Source organism: Ursus maritimus, unplaced genomic scaffold (assembly GCF_017311325.1).
Source record: "Ursus maritimus isolate PB19 unplaced genomic scaffold, ASM1731132v1 scaffold_34, whole genome shotgun sequence".
In the NCBI taxonomy this organism is placed as follows: Eukaryota; Metazoa; Chordata; class Mammalia; order Carnivora; family Ursidae; genus Ursus; species Ursus maritimus.
Genome location: NW_024426008.1, coordinates 16,088,284 through 16,104,177, shown reverse-complemented (window position 1 = coordinate 16,104,177; position 15,894 = coordinate 16,088,284). Strand labels below are relative to the sequence as shown.

Sequence of the window (15,894 nt, the reverse complement as noted above, 5' to 3'; positions counted from 1 at the left end):
TCTCTCTCGCTCTCTAATAAATAAATAAATTGAATCTTTAAAAAAAAAAAAAAAAAGGCAAGCTATACCGAAAAAGCTAAAAGTTTTCAAAGCAGCCAGGAGTTTTTTCAAATACAGATTATCAAGTCATCAAAAAGTCCTTCTAAACTGTGAACCGTACCTCATAGAAATCAATACATGGTTTGCAGAGTAAAGAGATGAAACTGCATTTAGTAGCAACAAAGGATTAGTTTAGTCTCGAGCAACAGCACTGCACATGGGAGAATGAACTTGCTCTGAATGTAACAGTTCGAGGGCAAGCGTGTTTAAGACAGCAGCCAAAAGAACTGCTGTCCGGAGACAAATATGGCACATAAAAAGTTCAGGTCTTAAAGATCACTGCAAAGTTAGACCAGCATCTAAGAAAGAAGTTATTTAATATGTTCCCAACTGTTATTCCCTTCCTCTCAAGTGTTTTCTTCTTCTTCTTTTCTCTTTTTTGAAGATTTTATTTATTTATTTGACAGAGAGAGAGAAAGAGCAAGGACGTGCACAAGCAGGGGGGAGGGGCGGAGATGGAGAAGCAGGCTCCCCGCTGAGCAAGGAGCCTGATGCCGGGATACCATCCCAGCACCCTGGGATCATGACCTGAGCCAAACGCAGACGCTCAACTGACTGAGGCACCCCTCAAGTGTTTCCTTCTAAGCAAAAAATTTGACGGGCCTACCTTTCTATGGAATTCCAGCTATATTAACCTCCAACTTTGGTACAAATTCAATTAATTAAGAAAAATCTATTTTTGGCCCTCTAGTGGTATTGGGAAATGGGTGTTTTTTTAATGCTAACATAATGATAAAACATTCCTATGTCCAATCAAACAAAAACAAAAAACCCCGGGCTATTTTATCTTACAGCTTTAAAATAATCAAGGAAGTATTTTTAAAGTGACTACAAACCTGGCAAAGGTCAGCCCTATTCCATTATCTGCAAATCTATAAGAGAAAAGAGAATAAAAGAACATTTAATTTACCACCTCATGTAACAAGAGGTAATTTCTCTCAGTATTCAAGTTTTAGGAAACCCAGAAGGTTCCAATGTTTACTCTCAAAGACCACAGAAAGCGTTTCAATTCCCAATAGCCAAAAGCACAGACTCCACAGTGAAGGAGCCCAGTTCAAATCTTGGCTTTGCCGATTTCCCGCTGCGTGACCCTCTGTGACCTTGGGCAAGGGACTCAACCTGACTCTTCCTCAGTTTGCCCACCTAGAAGTTGAAGCAGTAACATAACCCTCCTCACCGATACTCAAGGGCATTAAACATACTAATTAATCCCACCCTTTAGGACAGTGCCTGGCACAGAGTACAGCAGCCTATAGTCTGCACTATAATTGTTACTTTAATAATTATTTTTGAAAACAATTAGATCTTGGTATCCTCCTCAAAATTTTCAACACTAATACCCAAGCTACTTCTACAGACGTAATACAGAATTCATTTTTTTGCACGATGAAAGTCAGAGGTGACAGTAAAATGCCAAGGAGCTAACATCTGTGCCAGCCAGAAAAAACATGTTTTTCTAGACTCTTGAACACCAACTCTTAGCTCAACGTACATCAAGACTTCTCCTAAAATTATACAAATGGGAAAAAAGTGAGACGCTTACTGCCTCAAGTCATGTTAAGACAGAAGTCAACAGACTTATTAAGGTGGAATTCACAACTTTTGTTTTGAATGGCAGTGGAGAAGCATCAGGAAAACTTTTGAGTTTCCAAAAGGAAAGGAAAAAGATCCAGGTAGTTTCAAAATCTTTATTTAGCTCTCTGACATAGACCATGTTTGTTCTATGAAGTTAAATCCCCAGCTTCTGCTCAATCTCATCAAAAAACTCTGATGTCACCAGACAAGTTCAGTTCCAATAAAAGCAGCAGAATGAGACGATTCCAAACATTTGCAGTCTGTGAGCGCGAGCGCACTTCCTCAGAGCTCACCCTGTCTCTTCGTAATAATAATATGATTCCAGGGGCGCCTGGCTGGCTCAGGCAGAAGAGTGTGCAACCCTTGATCTCAGAGTTGTGAGTTCGAGCCCCACGTTGAATGTAGAGATGACCAAAAATAAACTTAAAAATAATAATAATAGTAGAATTCCAGAAACTATCACTGTACTTTTAGTACGCTGGCTTTTTTAATAGCCTTAAAAAATAAATACACTGAAAAATAAATAAATAAATTCATACATACATTGGTATTATCAGATAATGACTTTGCAGGGAATACCTACGCTGAATTCTGAACGATGATGTCTCCCCCTCTGACCCAAGCTCCGTTGTCATTATTTTTAAAAGAAATGAGCCTGTCAATTAAAGCAGCAACGCGTGGCTTTTCAGGGTCTGCATCCTGATGAGGCCTAAACCTTGGGGTTTAAAAAAAAAAAAAAAAAAAAACTTTTTAAAAAAGTATTGGAAACCAACTATTTACAATTGTAAGCTTAAGTGTCAAAAGGCAGGATTTATATTTGACCAAAACAAACAGAACCTTGAGGCACAACTTACAAATTCATTATTTGTATTCCAGATATTAAAAAAAATTTACATTTATTTACACAAGATTCCAGAGAACTGCTTTCATAACTTCTTAGTTGTTTTTTTAAATCAATTTATATTATAGAATGGGACACTGCAGAATAGTCTAAGCACTAAAACCATTTCGAAACAAACAAACCACCACCACCACCAACAAAAAACCCGAAGACCAGGAAATCTGGTATGTTTTCACAAATTCTTAAGCTATGCAATACGAATATAAACATACTGAATAAATTCGTCAGGTATTTCAACATACGTATATGTGAACTAGAATATTATTTGAGTTGTGTGCTGATGAAATGTTTTAGATACAGAGATAAAACTAGTACAAGATCTTAAACATGCCTAAATTTAAGACAGATTGTATTTAATTAACTTATTCATTACAGAGACTGAATTTTACCTTTTATTCTGTTCCTTTTAAAACAGTTAATAAAAAGGTCAAAAATTGGTGTCAAAACCATCCCCTATAACAGATCAAATTAATAATTCCACAAGGTCACCTATTTTTTTTTTTTTTTTTTAAAGATCATTTCTATCTTAATCTTACAAAGCTTGGTAGGGGGGGACAAACTAGAGAGCTTTCCGAAAACCAATTCAGCAGTTTGAGATTTTCAAACATGCAATCAGGAAATACCATTTGCTCAAATGCCACTACCTTGGTTGCTGGCACACAGTAGGTGCTGCGATAGGAGAAGCAGCCAGAGAACAGCAAGTGCAAAGTCCTTGGTCATGGCTGAGCTTGGTACATTCAGAGAACAAGCAAGTTGGCTGGAGAGTAAAAAGCTTGGGGCAGGGGCACCTGGGTGGCTCAGTTGGTTAAGCATCTGCCTTTGGCTCAGGTCATGATCCCAGGGTCCTGGGATTGAGCCCCGAATGAGGCTCCCTGCTCAGTGGGGAGTCTTGCTTCTCCTTCTGCCTGTAGCTCCCCCTGCTTGTGCTCACTCTCTCTCTCTCTCTCTCTAATAAATAAGTAAAATCTTAAAAAAAAATAGAAAAATAGAAAAAGCATGGGGCAGAGGATAGAGAGCCGAGCATGTACCAGGCAAGGACGTGGTTCTTTATTCTAAATACAGTGGGAAAAACAGAGCACAGAATACTGGCTGTAAGGACCTGGGGGGAGCAGGGTACAGGCAGGTGATGGCCAAAGGGTATAAAGTTTTACTTATGCAAGATAAATAAATTACAATTTTTTTTGAGAGAGAGAGAGAACATGTGTGCATGTGCCTAGGCTAGAAGGGGCAGAGGGAGAGAGAGAGGAAGAATCTGAAACAGGTTCCACGCTCAGTGAGACCACCACACAGGGCTCGATCTCACGACCCTGAGCTGAAATCAAGAGTCGACTCAACCAACTGAGCCACCCAGGTGCCCCTGTGCAAAATAAATAAAGTCTAGAGATCTACCGTACAGCATGGTGCCCATAGCTAATAATCCTCTATTGTGCACTTAACATTTGCTAAGAGAGTAGATCTTAGGGTAAATACTCTTACCACAGATACATAAAAAATATTCCTAAATTTTTTAAATGATAAAGGAAGTGGGGGAAAACTTTGGGAGGTGATGGCTGTGTCTATGACCCTGATGGTGGTGATGGTTTCATGGGTGTATACCTATCTCCAACTCCCCGAGTTGTATACATTAAATATGCACAGTTACATGGTAATCATACCTCAATAAAGCAGGTGGATAAACAGACAGACAGACAGACAGACGTGATGGTAAATCTTCAGAAGCAGGGAAGCAGGGAGTGATACAACTAGATTTCACCTTCTTTTTTTTTTAACTGGTCACTAGCTGCTACTTGGTGAAAGGACTGGCGACAATGGACCACAGGAGACCAGTCTGGCAAGTGTTATATCCGCCCTTTGACTGTGTATATGACCCTTACACTAAATAGCTCTGAGCTAAGGGGTGAAAAGTCTGACTCTAAGCCGTCACCCACCCTCTGGCATTGCGGATGCTGGCAGACAGCTTCACAGTCATTACATAATATCAGGCAGATGGAAGAGTTCTGGAAAGAAAACTATACAATGTTCTAAAAGCCGGCCAAAAAAAAAAAAAAAAAAGTATCCTAATGCAACATTGCTGCCGCCATCTTGTCTCTTCTGAAATTCCTGTCCATATACATCAATTGTTGACCATTTGCTTGGATACTCCTTATTTTCAACCTCTTTCCCACTTGATGTGTAGATGATAGTTAACTTTCCCAATTTTTCTCATCCTCATCCATGAGCTTTCAGCATGATTTCCAACCTCCCTTAATTGTCCTCGGCTTTAAATACTAGTTGGTTTTCATGCTCTTTCGTTCCATTGGATGAAATGTCCCAATCTCAAACCAAGAGTTTTCCCGCGTTACAATTTCCCATCTTTGGATGCCTGTCGTTTCTCATCTTGAAGACACAAGGAAAGGCTCATCTGATTAACTGTTGAGTCAACTTCCCCTTTGTTGAACAGACTAAATACCTTCTGGATCCCATGAGCCTGATGTTTAATTCATGGGCTGGCTTATTACTCATTGTGTTAGAGTTTTATCATTTTTACTCATGTCTGGACTGCATGAATGCATGTGGGCCTAGTCTACACGTTAGTTTATACAAAATTAAATGTATACACCAGCTGCCAAATGTCTTGTTACTCATCTTCTATAATCAGTTCTTTTCAATAACAACTTCCACATGGAGTCTAATTCCTAATATGTATGCATTTAGAAACTGGCAAGAGAAATAATGAAGAGCAGAGAAAAAACTACCATCATCATAGTATCATATACACATACCCGGTAAAGAACTTCTCAGGCCATGATGGATAAACTGTTTTATTGGCAAGTCTAATTAATTCTAATTAATTCAGAATTCTCATGAACTCTGAAATATATATTCTCATCCATCCACTCATACACACACATCATTTTTTAGGGCAGGGAGAGTCAACTGTGGTGTGTTTAAGGACCTTTCTGTTAACACTAAGCAAAGTACACACTATTAGTTCTACCAGTTAAAATAAACTCTTAAAAAGCACCAGTGTCCTGCTAGCAAAGATTTCTTTGTTTTGCCAGTTAATATTCTCTTCTTGGTTCATCGTTGGTTGTCATCTCTATGCTCCTTTTTCTTTTTAAAGTTTATCTCTTCTTTTCCCATTTCATATCTCACTCAGCTGTTAGGTATCTGGCAACTTGTGTTTTATTTAAATAATGTCCATAGTTTCTTGGCTTCTCAAATGCCATCTGATCGTTGCCTGAAGATATTTCAGGCTCAACTTGACCTTTAAGGAATCCTGATGAGTAATTTTACTAACTGTACTTTGCCCAGTTTTCTCCTGACCTCATGCTTTATTACTGTGTTGCAAGAATCCTGCCTCGCACATAAATGCACTCACCGACCTACAGTGTGGCTCTTATCTTATTCCCTTGTGAACAACAGGGCCTGGCATCTTTTTCTTAAATGTCTATCAACAGAGTCTCTTAAATCTAGCACCCTTTCAAAACCGGACGCTGGTCAGTCAACTTGAAGTATCGGAAAATAACACACACGCAGTTTCTGCTGAATAGGACTTTAAGTTGCTATCTCTTTTCCAGAAACTCTTAATTCCATTGGAGACATGTTATTGATTTTGGCTCTTATTTAGCATGTACGAGAATTTTGCTGAAATGTTCTCCCTATTCCAACCACATTCTGTGGTTATAAAGGAGAGCAACATAGAGCCCAGCGATGATGGGACTCTGTGACTACAGACAACTGAACCAAACTAGCTTGCTCATCAAGTTCAAGACCTTTCCCTGTGAAATACATTCAATGCAACGTTCCATTTTGACCACTAACAATAAATTCTACATGCCTTGGTTTTCAGGAATGACACTAAAACATCTTAGCTCGTTTTTTCAATGAATCATGTTCTACTTCAGGCCAAATGTAGGCCTGTTTTCAACATCTCTCTCTCCTTTTTTCTTTCTCCTTCTGCATCTCTCTCTAACATCAATTTACAACTGTGAAAAAAATGGAGAAAGTACTGATTTCTTTGGCATCTCAGTAAGATTTTAAAACCAACCAACCAACCACAGGACGTAGAACAACAGAAAACAATGTTTTTCCCAATACCCTCCTGCAAACCTTGAAAACTTCAGTTTAAACGTTAGTGGAGAAGAGAGCACAATGGCTTAACTCAGGAAGTTTTGCTTTAGCAAGATACGGCCAGAGTGTAGGGTCAGAGGACGAGCTCTACCTTGCACTGTTATCCAAACAGAGGTACTCCCTTGGGTCTGCCGCACTGGCGTTGGTTGTTTTGACACCTTTGTCAATAAATAAGCCAGCCTGGAAAATATAATAATGGACCGAAATGAGTATGAAACCTAAGTTAGATCTACGTATATATGAGGATTCATGAAAATTAGTTGTAGCTTCTCACATCCACCAAAACGAGGGGAAAGGAACAAACAGCAAAGGTTTTATGAAAACAATTACTTTTCTGGATATTTTACTTCATATAATTTTATTCAATCAGTCATTCCACAAATATTGATTTAGTGCCTACCTTATGGGAGGCACCAAGCATGATACATTAACAAGAAAGCCATGGTCTCTGCTGTTGCTGACACAGAAGCTAGCAGGAAGACGTGCAATTCAATAAACAATTACAACCCAGTATGAGAAGCATATGATGAAGGAAGTAGACGGAGCTTTAGCAACACAGAAAACAGGCACCCACTGTGATCTTTCTCATAGGTGGGAGACACGGGACGCAGGGGAGGTCCCCGCAAAGCAGTGACCTCCTAAAGCTGAACCAGGTTGGGGAGAACATAACCACACAAAAGAATGGGTTGGGATGAAGGGCGGGGACTGCGTGGGAAGCAGCTGAAGAGCCCAGAGGAAAGGACTCAAGGAAATCGTTTGTACAAAAAGACTGGAGATGAGGGAGAGCGTGACCCACCTGAGAAGAAAGTCTCAGATGGACTCCCAGGAAATGGATGGAGGGAGGAGGAAAGGCAAGGAAGAATGCTAAAGAGAAGCAAATGGCAGACAACGTAGAGTTGATACATCAGCGTCAATTCAATGGGGCTTTTAATAAAGGCAATGTAATTAACTGCATGTTAAGAACAAAAGCTCTAGCCAAGAGGACGGATAATGGATTAGAAAGGGATAAAGATGGGGTAATTGCGTTATGGGTATTAAGGAGGGCACCTGATGCAATGAGTACTGGGTGTTATATGCAACTAATGAACCACTAAATTCTACCTCTGAAACAAATAATATATTCTATGTTAAGTATAAATAAATAAATAAATAAATAAATAAATAAATAAATAAAGGACAAAAAGAGCGCTAAGAGATAAGGTAGGACATGACCTTGATAATCCAGAAGAAAAATTAAGATGACCTAGATTTGTGGCAGTCATTAGCGGGGGAAAATGGATAGAGTGAGACTTCTTTACGAGGCACGATTAGCTTTAGTAATTAACAAAATGTCCAAGGTGAGGGAAAGGGAGTGATAAAGATTCATTTGTTTCTAAGTTTGGGAAATTGGGTGGCCAGTGGTTTCACTTAGTAGAACAGAGATATGGGAATGGGTCTGAGGATAAAAATAAGGATTTTTAATTCTGAACACATTTTACTTATGTGTCCCTGAGCCATCCAAATGGTACTTGGTTGGCGGTCAGACAGACGATGACTGACCTGTACTAGATACAGATTTGGGGAGCATAAGCAACCGAAGCAGAAGGGTCAGCGTTGCTGTATTTATGACTGATTCAAAGATGACAGGTTACTCTCAGAGGACTCCCAGGGTTGGGTTTGCCTTGGCTATAAAAGTATTATTTTGGATAGTCAGTCCCAAATTAAACAAATTAAAACCTAATCATCCACTCATTATTTAGAACTCATATTCTTATAATTAATAGATTTCTACACATCCTCATGGCATTGGGCATTAAAAATTAATTAGAATGAGATGTTTTTTTATACCACTATAATTAGAAAATTTTGAGGATTTCCACTTTGAAATGGTACTCTCAACAATGATTCGCCTTAATCAGCTACTCCGCTCACACACAAAAAAAATTCTGACTAAGGTGTTTTTGCTCTCTCAAGTCTTCAAGTGATTCCACTCTTCAAATTATAGCACACTTAGGTTTCTAAAGCATCCTCTCAGTACCAGAAATGGGAAGTATTAATTGAACTTTGATGTGGAGCACATCAGGGTAGGCACTGTATCACAGAAATGAAAATATCAAAGGGCCGTGTGAGCACAAAATGAGGCAAACAGAGTTATCTCTCAAGGGTGGGGATGAAAGCTAAATATCGTGGAAACTGGACTTCCTAAGTGGCCTTCTGTTTACTTGATCTGCATCATTTTAAGTTAGGTCAAATATCATAAACAATATTTTACTACATAATTAGTATTAAACACCCAAGAGGACTCTACTGACACTGTGAACTGAGAGGAGAAAGTATACTTCTTATCTAATGTGTACATCCCTAAAACATGATACTAACGATTGGAAAGAAGGTGGGAGGGAGGGAAGGAAGGAATGAGGGAGGGGACAAGGGCACAGGGATCAAGTCCATCATTATAATTATTCAGATTGTATGCACACGCGTTGTGTGGATGGCTATGCCTGTGCGTGTATAAATGGGGTATTGCACATAATCCTGAATGTGGAAGGGTTATGGGTCTGCTTCTTTAATCACAAATTACTTTTTCTGATGACAAGTTTTACCGAAAATGGACATTTCTCACTTGCATTTCTCAGCATTCCATCCTTCACCCAGGAAATCACATGAACTGATTTTGTTAAAACCTAGGAACCTACCTTAAAACTTGAATGGACTCTGTTGTTATAAAATATTCCCAATGGAGTGAGTTCTGGTTTTGCTAAGAGCTGCAATCCACTGGATTCCCCCGTAGGTTCCTTGTGGAATAAATACCATATTCCAGCATCCTGTCATTGAAAGGGCAAGATCAAAGCCTTACTTTATGAAGCCACTCTAGGATACACGCTCATTAAACGAAGTGCTTTGTAAGCAAACTGAATCTTTTCAACACTAATTTTTCATTGTTTCGGGCTCAGAGTTGACGAGGAAAGTTGTGCACTCATCCAGCGCGCTCAGAGCCATTATAATCAGGCTTTAAAAAACAAATTTAATTCTGCTTGCAGTACCGGATAGAAGTAATTGCTGATACCAAAACTCATTTTCAAAATATACTTCTCCCAACATTATCTACTTTCAAAAGTTATGCAGAATGAGAACCAAGCAAGCCTTCCTTCCTTCCATGTGACCAGGACAGCACGGCCTTTTAGTAATGAGTGTTTTTCTGTTTACCTCCAAACCTGATCAATAGATGAGTCATACTCATTAAACAACCATCCGCCAACACGCAGAGCTCACTGACTTCTTTCAAACAACTCCACTGCCCTTCCTGTCCCGAGGCAGATTTTTGCCAAAGAGAAAAAACCACCACACGCATGAATCAGGATGCTGTCTCAGTCTGGATCCTGTCTGTTCACTTTCAGTATTACTGACCTTAACAGGAGTAGCAGACCAGTTTTCATAATGTCTGACACTCAAAATGAGATATAAAAATCAAAACTCGTGGTCTTAATCCCCACAACAAGTGTTTTATTTTACATTTTAATTAAAAACCAGCCTGATGCAAAGAACGAGTTCATGCGATAGAACTTTGATTGAATAGGTTGTTCTTACTTTAACATAAAGTCCAAAACTATGCTATAGAGTCACGTGCGGCAAACATTTGTTTAGTGACCACTCTGTGCCAGGTGTAGGATAAGGCTATTCTCAAAGAATTCAGTCTCATGGGAAATAGAGAACTAAAATATATGTATTAGGTATCACATTCATTGTAACAAAGTTTTTTAGAAGCACAGAGAGATGAATTGTGGGAAGCAAACATACCATATCCACCAAAATGAGTGCAATATTTAACATTTTTCCACGATAAAGGCTTAGAGATGGGTCTTCCTAAAACAAACTACCCTGACAAAATGTCTTTGCCTCCTCTACTCTTCGGGGCACAAAACAGAGCACAGAAGACCTGGAGGCCCCATACCACAGCCCTAAAAGCTGAGGGTAGAGCAAACCCTCCCAGGACTCAAAGGAGTCGTGGGGGGGGATCAAGGGGGTAGCAGCTGTTTCCTGTTAAACACTGTGGTGTCAAAACAGGTAAAGGGAGCTTTGTAAAAGGCAGTGGAAACGTACAAGAAGAAAGAGTTTGATTTATTTTGGGAGGAAAACCCTTGCCAAAACATGAGTTTTACTGGAACAGTTTTTCTAGAAAGAAAAGAAAGAACTCACAGAATGAAAAGGAAGAAGAACGAACATAAGATGGAAAACGAGAGACCCTCTTTCTTCGTGTCTCACATGAGCCCTAGGAAGGGTTTCTGGCAACCTCGTCTTACATTTTTTCATGAACCATTGGCAATTTGCTTTCATCTTCAACCCGTGACTTCTGAAACAAGCTGAAAGGAACCTCTGCTCTGACTATTCATTTGAAATGTAACACAGATCAGAAGATGATCCCAGGGTAAGGCTGCGTATCAAACCCGAGGCCATCTTGGCCCCAAAACTCATCTTCTAATTAGAAACTCTCAGTACAAACTTGATAGAGGCTCAACAAACATTTGATGAAAAATGAAAGGATGGAAACCTGAAATGATTAGATGTCCAGGTTAAGTAAGAATTTTATGTTTTTAAGGAAAATCACAGAAGTGAATTCCACCATCACCCAGTGATGCCCATATTCTAGTTATGTGGAAGAAATACTCCCTTCCACTACTCTTTTACTTAGTCTTGGGAAATAATGCTAGGTACCTCTTTCCTTTTAAACATTTTAATAGCCAAAATATACAAATATGAATAGTTAGGCGTTGCTGCAAAGCTCATATTTCTGTCCTAAGCTTTGCAGCACAGACATAATCATAATAGTATAATGTCTTCAAGATTCGCTCTTCCATTATAAATTAACAGTTTTAAATCACACTCAATTATAAATGTAAATCTCTCCCAAGTTTATCCAGGAGACATTTCTGCCATCCAAAAATAGTTCATTTATTCTCTTAAGTTATTCTTGTATGTGTACATGTCTCTGAAATAATTCAAGGCACACAGTTAATTTAAGGCACTGAGTTTAGCTGTTTCACCAAGGAGATGAAGCCCCTGAGTGTGTATGAGCCCTTCAGTGAACAAAAGGAAGTATGCTTTGACTAGTGTGACCACTGTCATAATGTTCTACAGAACAATCCATTCCCGTAAAGAAAAGCTAAGGCTTTCTTTGTTCATCAAAACTGAAAACTGAAATGATCAGGCACTTGGCCACGCGTGACTTAGCTACAAGAAGCCAGAAAGATTGCACGTGGTCCACTAAAATGCACTCTGCAGGTCCGATAACCCCACACATCGGCCCCACCTCTCTTCCTCCATTTGGCATCTGTCTTTCCACACTCATAAATACCAAGTGGCATGAATGACGCAGAAGAAACAAAAGAACCATCTCAACCATATCCTGCTTTCAATGAAATAAGCAGTTTCAGAAAACATCGCTGTGCTCGAGCTGGATTGTCACACATGACCTCACATCCCTATAAACCGGAATACTTCTAAACGTGAATACCAAACAACTGAAAGCATTTGCTATTACTTACCTGCGAGCCTGCAGCTGCATTACTAATCAGGTTATTGTTGGGATGAGCAATCCAGAAAGTTGAAACAGCCCTGCAAGGCATTTTTTAAAAGTGACTTAAACATCAGTCATGCAAAAATCCTGCCCACTAAAAAACTTCCCCCAGAACACCTTCCCCCAAAGTCAAAGGCCTTGAGCATCACTCATGAGTCTCTCTCTCTCTACCAGTTACTCACATGCAGTCCGTGGCAGGCACAGGGACATAAGTGCCAAACACCTTGTCTCTCATGGTGGTGCACATGGAGCTATTTCTGTCAGTGGGGAGGAGGGTGCCGGGTTTGGTGAGGAGGCCCAGATTGTGGAACAAAGTATTTCTCTGCTCGACACCGTCTTCCAAAAAGAAACAATGACCCAGTGCGTCAAATCCGATTGTGTCTTTAATCTGCAGAAACACAAATGTGTAATGTCATTGGTAACATGGTTGATCAGGGTTTAAGTGACAAATGCTATCCATATAGCATGCTCAGTACAGACGCAAAGGGAAGTTTTCATCTTAACTGAAGGGGCAAACCCAAATGCCAGGTGTTACCGATCTCTTAACAGAGAAAAACATCAGAATTTTCAGTCAAAGGAGGACAGAGTAAGGCATGTGCTACAAGCATTTACATCAAATGGAGAGGTTGTGACAATGAAGGAGAGTAACTATGCGTCAGCGTAGTGACAGGCTACGCACCAGCAGACCGTTGGTCCCGTGCACAGTGATGCAGCGGGAGAAGCTGTGATGAATAGATAAGCCATCCACAAATGTCTCGTGTCTGTACCCCCCCTTGTAATCCACGTCTCCACACAGGTGAAAATGAACAGGATACCGCCCCAGCTGCTGCTGACCCATGTGTTTCAATTCCACGTAAGAAAGATGGACGGAAGTGAAATTTTTCCTTATCTGGAGGACGAGATAACCGAAATCAAACCAATACACTTTGGAATATTCAAGTAGCAAAAAATATGGTTCTAATAGAAAATGTCTAAAGGAGAATGCATATTAAAGTATTTCTTTTCTTTGGCACCCTGCTTTCCTGGATCTCCAGTTACTAATTTAGCAAATGCTTCTTTTTTTCTTCTTCTAAGTAATCTCTATGCCCAAGGTAGGACTCGAACTCACGAGAGCAGGAGTCACATGCTCTACTGACTGAACCAGCTGGGTGCCCCAGCAAATGCTTCTTAACATAAGTGAGTACTTCAAGGAGCCATAAAAAATAGCCTCTAATTAAGAATAAAAGGAAATGTAACCAGGAAAGCTACAGAAATGATTTCTATATATGTACTGTGTTTTGGTTTGTTCAAATATTTTGGTCATTTCCAGTCTTGTCTTGTTCTTTCATTTCTATAACCTCCACCACAGTTCGAAAAATAGTTATTTGTAAATCTTCCCTCAATGTTTTAGCACATAATATTATTTACTTCAGTTCTTTTTAAAAATTTATCTGTGATCCACAATTTCAGCACTCTATTTTTAAACACTGGGTTTTTAATCATGATACTAAAAACAAAGGAATAACACGGACCAACATTTTAGAACACAGTGTAACAGAAATGCTGCTAACAGCCAAAACCTACTCAAGGGCAAAAAAAACTGATTTTAAAACACATGTAGCCAAAACTCAGCCCAGAAGTCCAATCACGTCCAATTAGAATGCAGTGCAAGGCTTCCCATGTGGCAAGTGCTCAATACTTTTACAGAAGAAAAATCTGCATACAAAAAATATTTTTACAGAAAGATATTTTGTATGTGCATATCACTACTGCTTACCCTTTCATAATATCAAGTTTTTTGTTGTGGTTTGTTTTTTTTTAAAGATTTTATTTATTTATGTGACAGAGAGACAGCCAGCGAGAGAGGGAACACAGCAGGGGAGTGGGAGAGGAAGAAGCAGGCTCCCAGCGGAGGAGGAGCCTGATGCGGGGCTCGATCCCAGAACACCGGGATCACGCCCTGAGCTGAAGGTAGATGCTTAACGACTGAGCCACCCAGGCGCCCCCATAATATCAAGTTTTAAAAAGACTCATTTGATCCTTTCAGAGACTGCATGCTTGAGACAAAATGGTTTAACTACAGGTGGAGGTCAACCAAATGAAGATATAACTTTCTCTTTTAATTATGCAAAATCTCTTCACCGTCACTGAAGAGAAAACTAAAATATTATTTCTTTTTAATATCACATAGATCTCATTTGAAAACTTGGAAGTTTTGGGGCTCCTGGGTGGCTCAGCTTTGATCCCAGGATCGAGCCCCACATTGGGCTCCCTGCTCAGTGGGGAGTCTGCCTCTCCCTCTCTCTCTGCTCCTCCCTGCCCTGTTCATTCTCTCTAATAAATAAATTTTTTAAAAATCTTTAAGAAAAAAAAACTTGACAGTGTTTGCAAACGTGTATTTAACAACCGAGGAACTCATTAAATCTTTGCCTACCATGACATGTCCCCCAAAGGTATCATAATCAAAGAATTGGCACTGGTTTCCAGCATAGCATGAGTCTTCCATTTCTCCTCGGATTACAATGTTCCGGGTGAGAATCCCGACCTCTGCTCGCATGTCTACACCATCAGTGATCTCACCCATGTGCAGGAACTGAGGGGCTTCTGATTGACATGGGCGAGAGACAAAAAATACTTTAAAAAAGAACATATGAAACACACCAAAAAGACAGTCCTCTTTATTCTGCAACTCCAAGATATCAAAATTTATTGTCTGCTTCCATTCCGTAATACCTCAGAATCACAGAATAAAAGGAAGCAAGGATTTTAAATATTTACTCTATAACCATTCACTCAATGTCAAAACCACACACAGACAGGGAGCTTAATCCTCTCCTGAATGGCACCAATATTCTGGAATCTACCTAAGTATCGCCCCCCCCTCCCGCCCGTCTCTCTCTCTCTCATTCTCTCAGGTTCCTGTCCTTATGCTCCTGTTCTAATCCCCTGAGGGCACATGAAGAACCAAAGGCATGGTGAATCCAGAAGAATGAATGTTTTTGTAGATGTTGATAACGGGGTATCACGTTGTTTTTGCTTTTACTTCAAAGCTAAAGTAACATGCATTTAAATGTTAACAGTACAAACATTACCATATTTCCTTTCCTATTTCTTCTTATTTTAATATTTGTATGCATTCTTTTAAATTTGCATCTTTTTGGAAGTCTAGAAACACTTTAATAATGAGCTTTTCTCCGATGTTTTTTTTTTTTTTAAAGATTTTATTTATTTATCTGACAGAGATAGAGACAGCCAGCGAGAGGGAGAACACAAGCAGGGGGAGTGGGAGAGGAAGAAGCAGGCTTATAGCGGAGGAGCCTGATGTGGGGCTCGATCCCATAACGCTAGGATCACGCCCTGAGCCGAAGGCAGACGCTTAACCGCTGTGCCACCCAGGCGCCCCTCTCCGATGTTTTTATTACATAACCTCAGGAAGGAAAAATACAAATAAATCAAGCAGTTGAGATCATGGGAGATTCATTATCATGTAGACTTGTTAACAAGAGTGAGAATTTCCAAACAAAATTAATGCCAGATGGTAACATAGTTTTTTGGGTTTTCTGCTTATGCTCTATATTATCAAGAAGGAAAAGTACAACACTGAATGAAACACAGAGAGAAAGTGCCAAGTGAGCCAATCGTCCTATTTTTTTTTTTAAAGCAAAACCTCTTT

The 15,894-nt window shown here is 39.6% G+C and overlaps 1 protein-coding gene across 6 annotated transcripts in view; it reads right to left on the bottom strand.

The window, feature by feature from the left end:
• CEMIP2 (cell migration inducing hyaluronidase 2) overlaps window positions 1-15,894 on the bottom strand; it is a 123,908-nt gene that overhangs the window by 75,669 nt on the left and 32,345 nt on the right. For 4 of the 6 annotated variants that reach the window (XM_040620246.1, XM_040620245.1, XM_040620247.1 and 1 more), the window contains exons 7-14: window positions 14,656-14,825; window positions 12,922-13,131; window positions 12,425-12,630; window positions 12,211-12,280; window positions 9,364-9,492; window positions 6,780-6,868; window positions 2,258-2,389; window positions 936-971 (exon numbers count right to left, since the gene is read on the bottom strand). In XM_040620246.1, coding sequence (XP_040476180.1) covers window positions 936-971; window positions 2,258-2,389; window positions 6,780-6,868; window positions 9,364-9,492; window positions 12,211-12,280; window positions 12,425-12,630; window positions 12,922-13,131; window positions 14,656-14,825 — 1,042 coding nt within the window. The remainder of the gene's footprint in view (window positions 1-935; window positions 972-2,257; window positions 2,390-6,779; window positions 6,869-9,363; window positions 9,493-12,210; window positions 12,281-12,424; window positions 12,631-12,921; window positions 13,132-14,655; window positions 14,826-15,894) is intronic. The other 2 variants (XM_040620248.1, XM_040620249.1) reach the window with 1 other exon arrangement.